Source organism: Aotus nancymaae, unplaced genomic scaffold (genome assembly GCF_030222135.1).
Source record: "Aotus nancymaae isolate 86718 unplaced genomic scaffold, 86718_ANA_hifiasm-v0.15.2.pri h1tg000079l, whole genome shotgun sequence".
Lineage (NCBI taxonomy): Eukaryota > Metazoa > Chordata > Mammalia > Primates > Aotidae > Aotus > Aotus nancymaae.
This window is the reverse complement of record NW_026988494.1, coordinates 15,489,888-15,510,308: the sequence shown is the minus strand read 5'-3', so window position 1 is coordinate 15,510,308 and position 20,421 is coordinate 15,489,888. Positions and strand designations below refer to the sequence as shown.

The 20,421-nt window shown below is 34.9% G+C and overlaps 1 protein-coding gene across 8 annotated transcripts in view; it reads right to left on the bottom strand.

The window, feature by feature from the left end:
• Nucleotides 1-6,718: 6,718 nt before the first annotated feature.
• Nucleotides 6,719-20,421, bottom strand: part of MICU3 (mitochondrial calcium uptake family member 3) — a 95,474-nt gene continuing 81,771 nt past the window's right edge. For 4 of the 8 annotated variants that reach the window (XM_012435258.2, XM_064368635.1, XM_064368636.1 and 1 more), the window contains 3 exons: nt 15,483-15,591; nt 13,396-13,553; nt 10,160-11,088 (listed from right to left, as the gene is read on the bottom strand). In XM_012435258.2, the coding sequence (XP_012290681.1) occupies nt 11,020-11,088; nt 13,396-13,553; nt 15,483-15,591 (336 nt within the window). In that variant the 3' untranslated portion in view covers nt 10,160-11,019. Of the gene's footprint in view, nt 9,133-10,159; nt 11,089-13,395; nt 13,554-15,482; nt 15,592-20,421 lie in introns of those variants that run through there. The other 4 variants (XM_021665098.2, XM_021665101.2, XM_021665099.2 and 1 more) reach the window with 2 other exon arrangements.

The window sequence follows — 20,421 nt, the reverse complement described above, 5'->3', positions numbered from 1 at the left end:
ATTGAATTGGAGAAAGATTTCCACTTGGCAGTTTTGGATTCCTTATGCTACTGAATCAACAGGCAGAAAGGTGGATCGCTCTTCTAGGTGGAGTGATTGATCCCTATCGCCAAGAGGAAACCGGGTTGCCTTTATACATTAGGGGCAAGGAGGACTATGTCTGTAACTCAGGAGACAGTTTGGGGTGTATATTAGTACTCCGTATGCAATAGAAAAGTTTAGTGGAAAAGTGCATAAACAAAACAAAACAAAAAAGGCAGGATAATTGAGGACTTGGACCTTTCAGAAGTGAGAGTTTCAATTACTCTACTAGGTTCTGGCTGAAGGTGGGTGAAATCAATGAATAGTAGAAAAAGGAAGCCATAGGTAAGTTAGGACCAGGTGACCAATTGCAGAAAAAATGGCTGTAGTCACTTTGCATATTTCCTTTTTGCTTTTCATATATATGTACTTATGTGTATATGCTCACATTTTCCTCTTGTTGGTTCCTTCCTATTAACAAAAATTTGATATGCAAGTTGCTAGAGGTTAAGTTTACAATTAGTCTTTAGGCAACAGACTATCCAGTGGAACTGTGATGGATTCTGAAGGGCCATTAATATAACCACAGCACCGTATGCAATGATTGTTGCATCTCTTCATTTTGAAGATGATGAGTATCCTGTTAGGTGAAATGTAGAGTTATTATTGTACGGCATTCAAGTGTGTGTAGAAGGTATATATGGACAGTGAGTACTCAAAGGGGCAGACTATGCTGTTTATTGATTTCCTTTTAGCTCCAAATTCACCATTTTTTGGCCTACTTTGTAATAAATGAAGAAGGATTTTGTAAAAATGTCTCCTTTGCTAGCCAGCCTAGTGTTAAAGCTTGTCAGTAGAGGGTTCTGGAGGGACACTGGAGGAGGAAGGGATTTTCCTTTGCTGGTTCTGGTATGCTCACTCTCTAGGCTCTTGTAGGGCACACTCCACCCTCCACCACCATGCATGCTTATTCCCTGTGTGGTTTCTCCCATGCCGCAGGTTGCAACTTTTCTCCAGTGTTTAGCTGGAGATAGGGATGGTGTATCTGGGATTTCCCACACAGTATGACCCTGCACACCAAACCAGGTCGCTGCTCCCCACATCTTTTCAGCCCTAGAATCCCAGGGCCATCCTGCAAGTATGCTGGGCTCCTACAGAGAGCTGCTTCTCCAGATTCCAGGTCCAGTGGTGCCCAGGCACCATCAGCTCCCTCTGACATTCAGTGAGTTCACTCTGATGATTAAGACTCCACTTTCATGTGGATGGCTTCCCTGGTATCCCAGAAACTTCTAGCAACTCCCACTTACGCTCCCACTTATGAGGCACATCAGTGACTTTTCCACCATCCAGTGAATCAAAGTTGTGCCCTTTCCAAAGACATTTGGATTTCAGCTCTAGGGAGAGTAAAGCTCTATATTGGGAGCTCTATCTCAGTCTTAGCCATAATAGTTGCTCCTCATATCTGCTACTCTTTTGTTAAAATTATCTTTAACTTTCACTAGTCAATTTGCCATTATTCCAATCATTTCTCCCATTAAACTTTCCCTGTTTAAATCATTGTGTGGTTTTTGCCTCCTAACTGGACCCCAACTAATACATCTGGTAATATTCCTTGCCTTGACTTCATTTTGTCTGATGTTAATATAACCGCTCCAGTTTCTTACTAGTGTTTAAGTGGTATATTTTTTCTCTATCATTTTACATAAATGCTATCCATGTCTTTATATATAAAAGACATATTTTCTACACAGAAGATAATCTTCATTAAAAATTGGTAACATCTGAGTTTTGGAATGTTTAGTGACCTTACATTTAATGTAATTATTAATTTGGTTGAATTTATGTAATCACTTTGCTATTTTATTCTATTTGTTGTACCCATTTTTTAATTTCCTACTTTCCTGCCTTATGGGTTAGCCATTTAAAAAAATTACTATATTTTTAACTCACTTATGGTTCTATGGGTCACAGTATATATTAACTGAATTAATACTAGTCCATTGTGCCTACAATGTAATCTTATAACAGTATACTTCTATTTACCCCTTTCTGTTCTTTGCGATATTATCAAATATTTTAGTGATAATCTCAGCAATGCATTATTTTCATTTTAAAGAGTCAATTGCCTTTTTTTTGGAGATGGAGTCTGCTCTGTTGCCTAGGCTGGAGTGCAATGGCATGATCTTGGCTTACTGCAACCTTGACCTCAGTCAAACGATTCTTGTGCCTCGGCCTCCCAAGTAGGTGGGTTACAGGTGCGCACCACCACGCCCAGCTAATTTTTGCATTTTTTAGTAGAGAAGGGGTTTCACCATGTTGATCAGGCTGGTCTTGAATTCCTGACCTCAGGTGATCCATCCACCTCAGTCCCCAAGTACTGGGATTACACCTGGCCTCAATTGCCTTTTTATATGCTTAAGGGAAAACACTGTATATTTACTAAACATTTATAATTTATGTGATGAACTTTATTATTTTGAATACATCAAAATTTCTGGCTAGTTTCATTTCCCAACTGCCTAAAGAAGTTCTTTAAGCTTTTCTTGTGTACAGGTCTGCTGATTACATTCTCCCTGATAATATTTATCTGAAGGTGTCCATATATAACCATTATTTTAAAAGGTTATTTTACTGTATATACTATTCTAGTTTGACATTTATTTCCACCCTTTAAAGACATTATCAATTATTTTCTGTTCTCCATTGTTACTGATGAGAAGTCAGCACTTATTCTTATCATTACCCTGGTATATATCTTTTGCCTCTGAATTTTTTCTTCTTTTTTTTTGCTTTCTAGCAATTTAACTAGGATATGACCAGATGTAGGTTTGTTTGGGGTTTGTTAAACTTCTTGAAGCTCTGGCTTATCCATTTCTTCAAATTTGGGAAGAATTTTGGCGAGTACTTTTTCAATTTTTCTTTTACTCTCCCTCCCTTTTCCCCTCTGCTTGATCTCCAATTACACTTACAGTAGTCTGCTTTATATGGTTCCATAGACCACTAAGACACTATTCTTTTCTTTTTCTCAGTAGTTTTTCTTTTTGTGCATCAGTTTGGATAGCTTGCATTTCCCTGCCTTTAAGTTTACTGATCATTTCTTCTGTCTCCAATCTTCTATTAGGCTCATACAATGAATTTTTATTTCAAATATTGTATTTTTCACTTCTAAAATTTTCATTTGGTTTTCATAGTTTTCATTTTTCTGTCTGTAACTATGGTCTCCTTTCCTATTATGCTATTAATTTTACTTAAACCCTTGAACATGTTTATAATAGTTCTTAAAGTTTTTATTCGCTAATTCAATATGTGGGTCATCTCTGGGCCTGTTTCTTTGAATGACTTTCTCCCCTGGCTAAGGGTCACGTTTTCCTGCTTAGCCTATATAATATTGGCTTACTTTATAGTGGATGTTGTGGATACTACACTGTTGACAATAGGAGTTTGCCATCTTCCTATACGAGTATTGAGTTTTGTTCTGGCAGGTAGCTGGCAGTACTGATAGGATAGCTTGATCCTGTCAAGGCTTAATTTAGGATAGTTCAAGAGTTGTCTTTACTTTACAGCTACAGTAAAGCTGTGACCTTTACTTAATTCTTGGGTTGTTCAGTGAGCCCTTCACACACTGGCTGATTTGAACTCTGATGGCTCCTAGCACTATGTGACCTCCAGCGACTGTTTTCTGCCGTGCCCCATGACATCTTGCCTTGCTTATGTACAGCTTAGTATTCAGTCAGACTTAAGAGTACCCCTATGCAGATTTTTGGTGCTTCTTTTCTGCACAGCTCCCCATCCGTGGTACTATGTCCCACCAATTTCAGCTACCTGAGCTATTCTTAACTCTGGTCCCATTTCTACCATCCCATACAACTGTTTTTTGTCTGAGCTCCATTTACTTTTGCTGCAGTTTGGAAAGCTCTCCCAGGAAGAAAGCCAGTGAATGCAGAGGTCACCACATGGTTTTCCCTTCTTTCAAGGATCAAAGCCCTGAATTATTTGTTGTACAATGTCATAATTGTTTATGGTAGAAGGATAAGTCTAAGAGACATGACTCTCCAACGGAGGTTTTGATTTCAGCAACTGTTTATTTCTAGAAATTCTATCTCATAAGTATATCTATTTAAACCCTAGTTTTCTCATTTTGTATACCCATTTTTGAAATTTCAAAGTTAATTTCACACATAGCTCTTCTGTATTTTGCATTCAGTTCCAACATCTGCATTCTTTGCAGTCTAAATTTATTGTTGCTGTTGATTTTCACTTAATAGTGGCTAGGTTTATCTGGATTTGGTAGAATTCTTTAAAAGTTTATGCTTGATTATCATCTAAGACTCTTTTGGGATAGTTTCTTCTCCTTCAGTCTGGTGTGTGTATGTGTACACTAGTCTCAGGAACTTTTGGGATTCCCTTAAAAGTTTTAACTCAGAAGAGGGGGTCCCATTCAGGTCCTCTCCCTCACTGCTGCTTCAAAGCTCAATGTGCTCACATACTGTCAGTATAGAACTCTGGCTTCAGGGCAATATCTCCTCTACATAAAGCCCACAGGCTCCCAACAATTCTAGTTCCAACCATCTGTGAACTCTGTTGCTCTAGCTGGGGATCCTCACCTTACATGGTCTGGTTCTTGGTGATTTCTGGCAAGTCCAATTCAGGCTCTAAACTGATAGTTTCCACTCCTGGCTACTTGGGGCTCAGCTCTTAGATTTTTAAAAGATTATTTTTATCCCTTTCTGGTTTTGTTTTTTCATTTTTGAAGGGATAAAAATCACTGGAGACTAGAAATGGTTCAGTGTATGTTGTATTTGGGGTTTAGCTACTGTGGAGCAGAAATTAACCTAAGCTTTTAAAACATTACATACCTGGAGCAAAACACATGTGTTAATTTGATAATCAGTCATATAACAAAAATAAAAGGCAATAAATACCCCTATCTGAGTTACTAACATACATCTTTATGTGGCAATTTATCGCCATGAGAAGCTGAATTATTAGCATAATTTATTTAGCATTTTCCATTTGCTTAATTAATTTACTTCTCAGTCCAAATACTAAAGGATACTTCCATAGGCTGAATCTTTGTAAATTTTAGAAAAACATATTTAAGTTGACAAATGAAGGCTGACATTTGGCTATTCTTTAATAGGCTGAAAATCAAGCAAATCCTATTCCTTTATTTGTTCATTTTGCAGTAAGTCTTGACATCACCTTCTCCTCTTTCTTAAATTTGCTTACTTAGCAGGGTACAATGCAGTTTTCATCTGCAATCTGATTTCAAAAGAATCTTTGTGACAGCTAATCTTCTGTACACTCACTGTAATTAAATATTACAGCACAAATGATATGTAAGATACTCACTTTCTTGAGAACTTCTCAGCACCAAAGAGCAATGACACAAAAAAGTATAGATTTTCAGAGTGCTTTTTATAGATTTTTCAGCTTGAATGTTTAACTCTTATAGCACCTAGAGCTTGCAAAAACATGATATAGCATAGACTCAAAATATCTTTACTGTCTTTTAATCTGTACTAAACTCTCATTTTACCTCAGTTTAAAATCTGCTAGCAGACTGATCTGCTTACCATTTTTTTTTTTTTGAGACAGAGTCTCGCTCTGTCACCCAGGCTGGAGTGCAGTGGCATGATCTCGGCTCACTGCAACCTCTGCCTCCCAGGTTCAAGCAATTCTTCTGCCTCAGCCTCCCGAGTAGCTGGGATTATACATAGGTATGTGCCACCATGCCCGGATAATTTTTTTGTATTTTTAGGGGTTTTACCATATTAGCCAGGCTAGTCTTGAACTCCTGACCTTGTGATCTGCCCACCTTGGCCACCCACAGTGTTGGGATTACAGGCGTGAGCCACTGCGCCTGGCCTAATCTGCTTACCTTTAAGCTACTTGCTTCATTCCTAAAACGTATGCATATAGGAAATGCCATACTGAATTAGATTAATAATTAAGTTCAGTTGTCTCTGATGGTAAATGTGACCAGAATATACTGTGTCAGAGAGTATGGCTGCCATCTTAACCTTTTTTAACCCAGTAACTGATTCCCACTGATGTTCCTTGATCAATTAATTCCTTCTCCAGTCCTACCATACAAGCTTAAACTGTGTGGTAGCTCCACAAATTTACAATCAACATTCTACTTTTATTTTTTCTTCAAACCATCTCTTCCTACTTCAAGAAGTAATCTAATTCTAGATTTGGTGAATATATTCACCCAATACATGATCTTCATGATTTATTCCCACTTTTAGCAGACTGAGATCCTAAGTTTTAAAAATATGCTTTTCTTAAAAAGTAAACACAAGAAGTGTTAACTTACTATTGTAAGTTAATTACTATAGTAAGTAGGATAATAACTATTATATTTTGAAACATTTTTAGGTGTGGTCTTAGTAAGATGATACCTACAAAATTAATACTCCATTAAGTCACATGTAAACTTTCTGAAAAGGTTTCCAGTACCAACAACCACAGTTCTGTAATTTAGGAATTCCTATGATATACTTTGAGTGGCTTTATAGCTTTGTGATTTACTTACCCACAAAGGTGTTGATGAGATAAATGTCACTGGTATGTGTTGCCTCAGAGGAGGGAGTAAGATCAAAAGAGGTTTAGTAACCCATAAGATGTCCAAAGTTTGAAGGTAACATTTTCAGAAAGTCATTATTGTCCATAGATACATATGAAAGCCAAGTACAATGTTTCTTGATTCAAGGGCAGGAATATTTATTTTAAGATAATATAAGAATGCAAGACAGGTTGCTTTACAATTTACAATAAGAACAGTAAATTGGAACTTAAGCTAAATAAATTTCTTACTATGAAATGATTCTGAAAAGTACCATAAACTGTTTATCATGTATGCCTTCTGTAAAAGTTTAATGTTAATTTTAAGTATAACTTAATTTTTCCAAAGAACAGTCTGTAGAAGGAAACACTGACAATAAGAGCATACATGTAGTTAGTGCATTATTATTTTCAAATCATTAATAAATTTTAAATTGATATAAGCCACAATTCAGTGAGATATTTTTATCACTTATTTTATAGATGATACAATTCAAGAGTGATAATATGAAAGGAATCACTGTAATTTACCACTTTCTTTTCTATTTTAATTGATCAGGATATTTATTTATTTACATTTTAATATTATGTTACAGTCTTACAAATGTTTTCATCCACTCACTCTGATAAGCAATAAGGAATAAAATAAAGATTGCATATGTACTATGGTATTATTCCTTGGGAGAACGATAGAATTATAAAGGATTTTAATGGGGCAATTTAATTTTTACACTATATTTGCAGGATTTTCCATGTATGGTAGATAGTATAACTTATAGTCAAGAATTAAAGGAAACTGCATCTTTTTCAATTACTTTAGGTACCAAATCATATTGAGAACATTCAGTGTAAGGTAAAATAGACCTGGCATATGTTATATGAGTGGGTAGGCATTTTCATTTCATAAATCAATTAATAAGATAAAATAGACCTGGGGTATGTTATATGAGTGGGTAGGCATTTTCATTTCATAAATCAATTAAATCAACTTTCAAAGCAGGTGAAATTAAATTATTATACTATATGGGATCCTTGTACTTATGGATAATATATTCTTAAATTATTGTAATAAATAATATCAGATAAAGAATGTAAAAAGTCTAACATACAAAATTAATACTAATAGTAACATCTTCTTGGAAATAACATTTCTTTTATAAATAAGCTGATGCAGATCAATTTCACATTTAATAACTTATAAAAACAAAGTCAGTGCTATTTTCATATGTAAAAGCAAAGTAATAGTTGGAGTGTATTTAACTTACATTAAATATGTCTTATAAAGGAAGATAAATGAACTTCCACATGCAATATGTAAATATATTAATTTAGATTAATTGTTCTATTTTTGTATAGTATCCTTGTATAACCTAAGCATTTTTAATTGAACAAATTTCTATTAAATATTATCAAATTGTTTTTCTATGTAAAAATCTAATTTTGTTGTGATTCAACAGAAAGGTTTTATTTTCCCTTTTAAGACATATTTTTTTGAAATAATAAATTATATTTGAATTATTATTACTGGCTGTTTAGCATCACTTTTGCATGTGGTCCTTTTGCAAGAAACAAAATATTAGCTTCTACTTAATATATATATCAGTCTTCTGAACCATTTTATATTAGTCTTTTACAATACTCATTTAATGCTAGACATACATTAACAATATGCAATAAGTTACAGAGTGTAAGACATTATTTTTACTAGTTTTATTAACATGTACCACCTACAATTAGGAGCAGCTTCACGTTTAAGAAGATAACGACAATGACAATGATTATCGATACAACTACCACTGCTTCTACTATGAACACGTGACTTTTGGGGAGAAAAATTCTACACTTTAAATTTCCTTACTGTATACATAAAAGAATAACAGACATTCTGTTGACTTTGGCAAATCAACAAAAATTTTTAAAAACTTTATACAAGTCAAACAACATATGTTAAGTACTTTTAAAAGTTAAAAGTACATGTAAACAATTGTTTTATATAGTAGCTTAATTTCTATTTGTTTTGAAAATCATCTCAGTGTAATTAAAAACTCGGCAAATAACAGGAATTTAATAACAATTCTAAAGGTCTTATAAATCTCAAGCAATATTCATCCACAAAAATAAGTTCACAGTCCAAAACCAAAGAAAATACGATGTTTGTTTTTAGGCGATCAACATTCCATGAATCAAAAATTATTTTGAAATGAGGCAAATTTCTAATAAATAAATAAATAAATAATATACATTCATATGTAGTCACTAGAAGTATCTACATACTTCTGAAGGGAATGAAAAAGTGCAGAGTTCAGCAAATCAAGGCAAAAACTCAATTTGATTTTATATATATAACATTTGTAGTATCAAGATGCATTTTATCTGTTTTATGTTTAAGAATTCAGTTCCAGGAAAAAATATCAATTTCATAGCATTCACCTTTTCCTTCATTCTCTACTTGTTCTTATCTCAGACCTGCTTTCCACTCTGAAAATTTTGCTTCTTGTTATTTGTCAGATAGTAATCCTTTAAACTTTGTTTTAGGAGTATCTAATTAAAAAAATAGTAACACAAAAGCCATATTTATTTAGGATATAATTCTCAGGTGATGGCATTCATCAAATATTCTTATGGTAATAATATGAAAGTTAGGAATTCAACAAAAATACCCCACATAAAATATAAGACACAAATACTTAAAAGCTAAGCGTTGTTTAGTAATTGGGCTAATCCTCAGTCTTAGGCTTAGAAAAAGGTAGCCACTTCCAGGTATGGCTCTGTGCACTATTACTTAGAATCAATAGTGCCAGTGTGATACTACTACAAGCTGGTCAGGAACCCTACCTGTGTGGAATAGTCCTACTTTTTTTTTTGTTTAGTTTAAGAATTCATAAGGTAGTTTAAAAGTCCTTAAAATGGAGATTAAGAAGACCTGACTTCTTTTGTTAACTCAGCTACAACAGTTACCACCTTAAACAAATAAATAAGCCTGCTTGCCTCTAAACATTTTAGACGAGTATTTCCCAAAATGGGTTCCATAAAACACTAGATCTCAAACCTAATCTGCAAAATGCTGAATACTGCCATTTCCGTTTAGCAACACAAAATGAATAGTAGCAGATTACAATCAATAAACTCTATGGGGAAGAAACTTACTTAACCTCTTTTTTTTTTTTTTTTTCTGAGACGGAGTTTCGCTCTTGTTACCCGGGCTGGAGTGCAATGGCGCGATCTCGGCTCACCACAACCTCCGCCTCCTAGGTTCAGGCAATTGTCCTGCCTCAGCCTCCTGAGTACCTGGGATTACAGGAACGCACCACCATGCCCAGCTAATTTTTTGTATTTTTAGTAGAGACGGGGTTTCACCATGTTGACCAGGATGGTCTCGATCTCTTGACCTCGAGATCCACCCGCCTCGGCCTCCCAAAGTGCTGGGATTACAGGCGTGAGCCACCGCGCCCGGCCTTAACCTCTTTTATTATATTTCTTAAACTTGATTAAGCAACTCTTTTTTTTTTTTTAAAGTATGCATTCATGTGCTGAGAAACCACTTTGGGAAACACTGCTCTCTCTCTCTCTCTCTCTCTCTCTATATATAGATAGATAGATAGATAGATAGATAGATAGATAGATAGATATAGATAGATACATACATACATACACACACACACACAACACACATGTGCTTCAAGCTTGAGAAAAACAGCAGGAAACATAACATGAATATACTTGCACGCATTTTTAGATAAACAATAAAATCTCCATTGCAAAAATCTAACTAATCAAAACCCCAAACTGACCAAAATTTTATAGCTACACTTGACTTTTTGAAAGAAAAAAAATACCTTATTTGGAGATTAGAAATATGTCTGGCACATTTCTTTGGGTCTTAAATAATAGATAGTATGTGATAAAGAATAATAAGATACAATAAATAGGAAGTAATAAATGAGTAAGATAGAATGAAGCTTAAATCCTGGGTTTCCACTGACTAGCAAGTTATCCTAGACAAGGTACTTGTTAAACACCGATTTTTCTCTGCTGTTAAATGGGATATCTGTGAGAATTAAATGAGATACTACCTGTGGAAGAACACTTAACATAGTGCCAGGCAACTAAAATAACTAAAAAAATAAGCTGTTATTTTCTGTGGATGCTCAGAATCACGATCCTAAAAAACAGTAACAAATATTCTTTGGGTGTTAATTATCCTATATTTAAAAAGTCCAATTTGGATTTCTTACACTGGGTCTGCTCACATACAAAACTTCATGTTTAATGTAAAATCTGTCAATCAAGATACTCTAATGACCTAAAAATTAAAAATAAATTAGATAATTCGAATTTCTTTCAGCTATTTTCTAAACATTATAACAGAAAAATAAATTATGATTCCTATTGTTATTGAATATATTTAGACAAATAGAAGCGAACATACTATCTGCTGTGAAGTTCCTTCTTCAGGCAGGATTTGAAAGTGGGATACTTCTGGACTGTTTTATAACCCTGTAGAATAGAAAAGCAAAGTGTGCAAATGTACAGAAAGACAAATACAGTGTGATTTCACTTATATGTGAAATCTAAATAGTCAAACTCATACAAGTGGAGAGTAGAATGTTAGTTACCAAAGGCTCGAGGGCTGGGAACTGGGGAGGAGAGGGGAGAAGTTGACCAAAGGATACAAAGTTCCAGTTAGACAGGAGGAATATGTTTTTCAGATCTATTGCACAGCAAGGTGACCATAGTTAGTAATCACGTATTTCATATTTTAAAACTGCTTTTAAAAAGCACACTTAAAATGTTCTCACAACAACAAGTATGTGAGCTGATGGATTTGTTAATAAGTTTGATATAATCTTTTCACTACATATATATATGTATATATATATACACACATATATATCTCAAAACATCACATTTACCCCATAAATACATATTTATATACTATTATTTGTCGATTAAAAATAAAAAATGTGCAAATGCAAATAAAATGCTAAAGGCCACAGGTATGCAATAAATAAATAAAAATAAAAACACAACAATCAAGAGAGCAATAGTGTCAAACATCTGTAGCATAGTTTATATTTAATTTGATCTTCCTACTCTAAAATTTTCGAGGCAAAATAAATCATTTTCAGTGTAGTTGTTTCAGGTACTTCTGGCATCATCTAAAATGTTAACAGCTAACCACTAGGTGGCAGTTAAGTACACAGCATCTTTACTCAAGCAGCTTGGACTTAAAAGTCATTAAAAATCTTTAAAATCATTGTCTAAGATGAATCTTGAGTTTTCGTATATATAACCTTTTCTCTTTTAAAATGTATAATACTGGCTGGTGTGGTAGCTCATGCCTGTAATCCCAACATTTTGGGAGATCGAGGCAGGCAGATTACTTGAGGCGAGAAGTTTGAGACCAGCCTGGCTAACATAATGAAACCTCGTCTCTACTAAAAATACAAAAAAGTAGTCCAGCGTGGTGGTGCGTGCCCGTAATTCCAGCCATTCTGTAGGCTGAGGCAAGCTTGAACCCGGGAGGCGAAGGTTGCAGTGAGCCAAGATTGCACCACTGCACTCCAGCCTGGGCGACAGAGCAAGACTCCGTCTCAAAAAAAAAAAAAAAGTATAAAACTTAAGGATATTCTTTCTTGACAGAAGGAAGATTGAATATTCTAGCTCTTAATTTTAATAGATTTTTTTCTCTTCTTCTATTTGTGGATATTCACAATACATTAGATATGTACACATTTATTCATACTGTATTTCTAGCTTTAAAATATGTTTTTTGGGGAAAAATCACTGAATTTCAGATAACTATATTTTTACTATAAGATTTCAATAGACAAAAAAATGTTAACTTTTTTTCATATTAAAAAGTACTGACTATGCAGTGACTTAAGGGCCTCAAGTTGCCTAGAGGAAATCTGTCTCATCTAAAATGAGAAATAGTGGCCAGGTCGGTGTCTCATGCCTGTAATCTTTGTACTTTGGGAGGTCAAGGCAGGAGAATTGCTTGAGCCCAGGAGTTCAACACCAGCCAGGGCAACAGTCCAGAGTCATTTTTTAATTTTTAATTTTTAATCTATAAATAATAGTATATAAATATGTATTTATGGGGTAAATGTGATGTTTTGAGATATATATATATATAGCGGAATGATTATATCAAACTTATTAACAAATCCATCAGCTCACACACTTATTTTGCTGGGAGGACATTCTAAATGCACTTTTAAAAAGCAGTTTTAGTTGCTACTTAAAAAAAAAATTATAAATTAGCCAGGCATGGTGGCATGCACCTATAGTCCCAGCTACTTGGGAGGCTGAAGCAGGAGGCTCACTTGAGCCCAGCAGTTCTAGGCTGCGGTGAGCTGTGATCATGCCTCTGCACTCCAGCCTGGGTGGCAGAGTAAGACTCTGTCTCTAAAGGAATAAATAAAATAAAATAAAATGACAAATAGTGATATTTATTTGTATAGTAACAAGTCTGAAAAGCTAACATGCAGACTAAATTTTCTGAAAATATTTGGCAACATTTTTCCTCCACAAACTAGGATGAAGACATTAGATTAATTGAATACGAAAATAAATTATTATAAAGTCAAACTGATTTTACACTTTCTAAAAAGCATTCTCTTTTATCACCTCAAAAAACGTTTTTTTTAAGGGCACTAAGGCCTATGTTTTTTTCTTTTCAAATAAAGCATTCATGTTTATATCCTTAGGAAATCAAGATAAGTTATTTTTCAACTTAGATGGATTTATTTCCCTCAGACTTTAAAAGGATATCAATAGGTCTAAAATGTGTAGGTTTACCCGGAATCCTCTATGGAGTCTGTCTTTCATAATTCCAATAAATTCTTTATAACTTAATTGATCATCTTTGTCAACATCAAAAATCTTGAAGACAGTATTCACCAAATGTGGTGAAAGTCTGAGTCCAGTAGCTACATAGACAGCACGCTTAAATTCATCTAGATAAATGTTACATAGGAAAAGAACAGACTGTTATTATTTTTATAACATGTTAATTACTAGAAAGGTTGTAAAAAAGTTGTTTTCTAAATGTGAATCATGATCTGATGTAACACATGGCTTTTCAGTAATCATGCTGTCTTTTAGGTAATACATATTTGGGGGTTTAAATGAAAAGAGCCAAGCAGCTTAGGTTAATAATGCATGCATATTCAATAACCATTTAATGAGCACCTACTATTGGTGACAGATACTTCAGAAGTTACTAAGATGAATAGGTTTTCAAGAAACTTAGAGTTCAGATGAGAGATGAGACCCCTGCCCAAATAATCATTGCACAGGGCCACACAAAAAGTACCAATAAAGTGCTATGAAAATCTGGAGATGAGTAATCACTGCTGTGTGTAGCATAGAGCAGGGAGAGAAAGGTAGTGGTTAGGAAAAGGCTGTGATTTTTGTCTTTGAGCTGAACGCAAAAGGACAATTTCAGCTCATAGAGATGACAGAAATGGCAGATGAGATGACATGAATGAACTAAGGCATGCGGGGAGGTAGGAGGGCACAAAACATGTTCAGAAAACAGTGAATCTGGTCTGGGTGGAGTTGGGAACATCTAGTATCTGGAGAAGCTCTGCACAAAGACTCTGAGGCAGGGAGCCAGAACATTCTTCAACAGGCAACTGGAAAATGTAAGAGTTTTCCACTGCAGATGTGTCATAGAAAAGTTACTTTTTTAAGAAAAATTATTCTGTCAGGTGAGTAGGAAACATTAAAGTGGAAAGTAGCTAGTGGCAGGATTGCCACTTTGGTGGCTACAGGAATATTCCTTTTAAGAGGTAATAATTTGAATAAAGATACTTGTGGTAGCAAAAAGGGATGGACGTATTTTTAGCACCTGCAAGACAGGTGACACCATCAACTTTTTTTCATTTCACAGTTCTAAAAAAATAACAGCTTTTCCATTCTGAACCCAGTAACCAGATATTGATTTGTTTCTTTACACACTGATTAGGTTTATCATGGCAGTAAAGGCTAGTCTGTAGAGGTGGAGTTCCCAAAGGTTTTGGTTTTAAAACACTAAAATGGGTTGAGAAGATGCCTTATTTGAACATCTAGACTACAGGAAGGGTAAAACATAAAATTTTTCAGGTTTCTCTTATTCAACGAATAAATGAATAAGGCCATATAATGAAATCAGTATCTATGTTCTTGGGAAAGAGATAATTCTCATCAGTACTTAGGGACTGCAGTTTGGCTTCTCTCTAGAACATAATAATAAAGAAACAAAGACTGTCCTCTGGGATTTAAGCTTGTGCATGAACATATATTAAATTATGGCAGACAGGTATATCACCTTAAAGATAAACAAAGTCCCCACATGGCAAGAATTTTTAAAAAGGACATGGCCATGAGGGGAGGAAAGACGATCACAGCCACAGGATCCTAGGACAGAGACTTGGCTTTTTCTACAGGCTAAGACACCTGGCTCTGAGGACACCAGCATTCTGAATTCAGTGACCATTGTATTTCTTTGAAAATTACGCAAAACTGATGCTCAATTTTACAGGTTAGTTGGTTAATATAAGTCCATGGCTAAGAGGTGGCTCTGCTGAGAAAAATTCCAGTTTCTGAGTCAGCAGGAACTAAATTAGTAAAATAAATCCATCCTGTGAGAATAGGGCATGACCAGCTGGCTCTTCCATAGGTAGACACAAGTCCCTCAGTGTCACCCAGTGGCCATGAGTTTTCTTCCTTATGACTGTTTTAAGTACTAGAACTGATTTATTTGTCATTGAAAGTATACACCAGACTTTCACACACAAGCTGATATGTGATATGTCACATTTAATTAATTAGTTCCAAAATCTCTAGAAACAATGTAGGATTTTTTTTTTTTTTGCTTTTAATTTTTGTAGATCATTACTTACCTTGCCCTATGGAACGACTTGCAAAGTTATACATATTCAGAGCTATTGCAAAGTCTTCTAGGTTGTTTAAAAACTGGAAAAATGACCTGAATTCATCAAATGTGATGCCCTATATTGGGAAAATAAATGAAAATACATTTAGCATTGCCAAATTTATTAAAATAAGTATCAACACAGAAGAGAAATAAACAGATTAAGCATTTGCAATGTATCTTGTAGCTAAACATTTCCAGGCCACATTTTGAAGTTGTTCTCCAACTGGAAGGTAAAATTCACTCAGACTTACTTTCACTGGGTAGTGCTGCTACCACTACAATAATAGGGAAAATATTTTTAAAACACTGTCATATAAGCACAAAATTCCAAAAAAAAGTGCCAATAAAAAAGAATTAAAAAGTTTCAATTTTGCAAATCCTCTATTTGAGACTTGATTTTTTTAACCTTTAAAGTAAATACAATAATAAAGAAAAAAAACAAAAAAAGCCAAAAAAAAAAACGTTTTCCCTACACATGTACTACTCAAATGTGATTCAGCATTAGATCACAAATATCTTTATAACGACAATGCAAAATCAAAGTGCTGACTCCGAGTCAACGCAGCCTATTCACACTTGCTCCTGTCACTATAGCACTGCCAGGGCAGCAGCAGGAAGTGCAGTGACCTCAGAGACACAGTTCTGGGCACCTCCACACTAGGCTTGTGTGGACTCATGTAAAGGACTGGTAGTCAGGTTGGCCTCTTCGGGAATGTCATGTGTATAAACTGCAATTATTGCCATTGCAGTTGAATAGGGAAAGTCTTTTAAATAAGTACAATGTATCTCAGAGAATACATATTTGGACAAGAGAAGGTGCATTTAGTTAATGTGTTTGTTCTCAGCAAATTAACATAATTGAGAAAGACAGAAGAGCAGAAGGCTGAGTTTAGACCTAACAAATTCTTAGTTTAATAGGAGGGTGAACGAGGAAGGGACACTAACAAGGCCATGTTGGAAGGCCAGGGAAAGAACCACAGGGGTCTAGTTTCATATAAGCCAGCTACTGATTAGATCAAATGATTTTTACCCAAACACCCAACTTTTGGTATATGTTACTTCAATTAACAACTCATCTTTTACTTGCAACATGAGATCCTTACTGTCTTTTCTCCTCACATTTTTTTACTTCCTCTTTCCTTATATTCATTTATGACCATTCCAATCCTGGATCCTGCCTTTGTGACCCTATCCCACGCATCATGTTTGAATCAGTTAGGAGGACTGTACCAGAAAGTTTGTCTTGATGTGGAGAGCTTGTTGCCAAAAGAAGAAAAAAAAACTGGTCACTGCTGTGGTTCTGCACCAGTTTATGCTGTGACCTGCTAACATTACAGCAGTCTCTGGGTGACAGGCTACTGTTGGTAGGAGTAAAACACACGAGGATGGGATATTTTTAAATAAAGGGAAAACAAAATATCAATATATTGGGGGGCAGGCTTGAAATTAAGAAATAAATTTAAAAATGACAGACTACAATGTTCAACTTCTGAACTTTTAGATTTTTCAACACATGGTTCTCATGTTTGGAAAGACAGGTCAAATTCAGAACCATACAATCATTCTTTTGGTATAGATTAAATACTTTGTGTTTAGAAATACAAAGTTATAAAATAACAAATGGAACATTTATTTTGAGGGAGATAATTTGAAGCAATGTTTCTTAATGGCTGAGAGGGACAGACAGTCTGGGAGAGGGACAGAGAAAAAAGGTGTGGCCATTTCTTCTCTTTACCATCCTTGCCCCCAGAATCACTAATGGAATAAACCATCAGGACTTGAATGGAATTTTCCCAGTTAGAAATAAGGTGAAAAGAAGTAGCTTATATGCTAACAAAAATAAAACAATGATAACTCAAAAGTTGAAAGCATCAAAAAATACATGCACTGAGAATACAGAAATAAACCCAAATATCTATGGTCAACTCACTTTCAATAAGGATGTTGATGTGGTCTGGCTCTGTGTCCTCACCCAAAGCTCATCTCAAATTATAATCCCCACGAGCTGAGGGAGGGAAGGACCTATAATCCCCACACGTTGAGGGAGGGAAGTGAATGGATTATGGGGGCAGTTCCCCCCATGCTGATAGTGGGTGAATTCTCATAAGATCTGATGGTTTTATAAATGGCAGTTTTTCCTGTGTGTTCTCTCTCTCTCTCCTGCTGCCTTGTTTTCTCTCTCTTCTCCTTTGCCTTCTGCCATGATTGTAAGTTATCTGAGGCCTCCCCAGCCTTGTGGAACTGAGTCAATTAAACCTCTTTCCTTTATAAATTACCCAGTCTCAGACATCTCTTTATAGCAGTGTGAAAATGGACTAATACAGATGTCAAAAATACCATTTATTGGGGAAGGAACTGTTTCTTTAATAAATGGCGCTATGACAACTGGATATCCACACACAAAAGAAAGAAGCTAGACTCTAATTTCATACCACTTATAAAAACTAACTCAAAACAGATCAAAGATCTAAATTTAATAGGTAAAGCTGTAAGACTTACAAAATAACCACATAAAACTTCATGACCTTGAATTGGCAACAGCTGCTAACGACACCAAACACATAAGGAACAAAATAAAAATAGATAAACTAGACTTCATCAAACTAAAAGCATGTGCATTAATGAACATTACCAAAATTAGCTGGGTGTGGTAGCATGGGCCTGTACTCCTAGCTACCTGGGAGGCTGAGGCAGGAGGATCACTGGAGCCCAGGAGTTTGAGGTTGCAGTGAGCATGATTGTGCCACTGCAATCCTGCCTGGGCAACACAGTAAAGGCCCTCTCTGTAGAAAAAAATTAAAAATAAATAATAAATAAAAAGAAAGCGAAAAGACAATCCACAAAATGGGAGAAAATATCTGCAAATCATGTATCTGATAAGGCACTAGAATCCAGTTTATATAAAGAAGATGTACAAAGCCATAACAAAAAGATAAACAACTTAATTTAAAAATGGGCAAAGGACTTGAAAAGTCATTTCTCCAAAGAAATGGCCAATAAGCATATAAAAAGATAATGAATATAATTATTCCCTAGGGAAATACAAATCAAAACTACATGTGCACATATATTCATAGCAGCACTACTCACAATAGCCAAAGGTAGAAATAGCCCAAATGTCTATGAAAGGATGAATGGATAAACAAATTTTAGTATGTACATAAAATAAAAATTATTATTCAGCCATAGCAAAGAATAAAATACTGGTATGTGCTACAATGTGGATGAACCTCAAAAATACTATCAGACCAGGGATGGTGGCTCACCCCTGTAATTCCACTACTTTGGGAAGCCGAGGTGGGAAGATCACTTGAAGTCAGGAGTTTGAGACAAGCCTAGGCAAAAAAACCCAAAACCCTGTCTCTACAAAAAAAAAAAAAAAAAAGCCAGGCAGCTACTTGGGAGTCTAAGGTGGGAGGATCACTTGAGCCAAGGAGTTGGAGGCTGCAGTGAGCTATGGTTGCACCACTGTACCCCAGCCTGGGTGACAGAGAAAGACCTCGTTTCTTAAAACAACTAAATAAAAGTGAATAATTTAAAAATACTATGAAAGAAGTCAAACAGAAAGGTTATATGCTGTATAATTCCATTTACATGAAATATCTAGAATAAGTACATCTATGGAGACAAAAAGCAGAGTGATGATTGCCAGGGACTGAGGAGAGAAGGAAATGGGAAGGGACTGCTTAATAGGTATGGGGCTTAGTTTCGGTATGATAAAAATGTTTTAGAAGTAGACAGAAGTGGTGGTTATACAATATTGTGAATTCACTAAATCCCACTGAATTAATTATTCAGTTTAAAATGGTTAATTTGATGTTACGCAAATTTTACCTCAACAAAATAAAAAACACAACACTAGAAAGAAGAAAAGACCAACTCAAAAACTCCAAATAAATCATTACAATATACTACTGACTAAATACAAATAGACGTTCAGAAAACATGGTCTTATGGGACTTTCAAGTATATATAAGCCACGTTTGTTTTCAGCACAAAATTCATGCTGATCCCATAACTTATGCCACTATGTATATATACACTATTCAAAGTTTATTGGTAACTGATATAAATAGCAACTATATAATAACTTTTAGAAAAAAAATGAGTTTAAAAGGTTAGGAGAAATAAATCCAAACTCTAAAATTTACTGGCTGAATGACCTAAGGTAAGCCAGTTAAATCTTTCTGAATATCCATTTCCTTAAAGCTTAACTACAATAATTATACTACTTTCTTGTTAATATTTGCATTACATGGTTATGATGAGAAGTCATCTTTCCATCCCTTCTGGTCACTATCTACATTATCTCCTAGATAAGTTTACCTAGTCCTATGGCATTTAAATTTTTTTATTTATTTAATATGACAATATATTCACTTGTTCAAAATTCAAAAGGCACAAGAGATTGTATAGTACAAAATCTTCCTTCCACCCTTAGCCATGTAGTTTCTTTCCTTAGAGGAAACAATTTCTAGTTCTGTGAATCCTTCCGGAGTTAGCATAAGCTTTGTATATGCTACAAATGGCTCTAAATCATGCTCTTTTCACACTTAGTGTATCTTGGAGATTGTTCTATACTAGTAAAGAATTTTCTTGATCTCTTTTCAGCTGCACCTTAATCCATTCTATAGATATATCATGACATATTTGATCAGCAACTTTCTGAAAGACATTTAGGTATTGCCAACCTGTTGCTATTAGAAACAACATTATAATGAATAACCTTGTACATGCGCCATTTCATCATAAGTGAATATATCTGTAGGTAAAATTCACAAAAACAAATAAGCTTTAAGTTCTACATTTTAAAATACCAACTATCCATCAATTAACAGGAGTTCAATGTAATATATATATGCATACATATACATAAAATATATTTGTATAAGGAAATAAGCAAA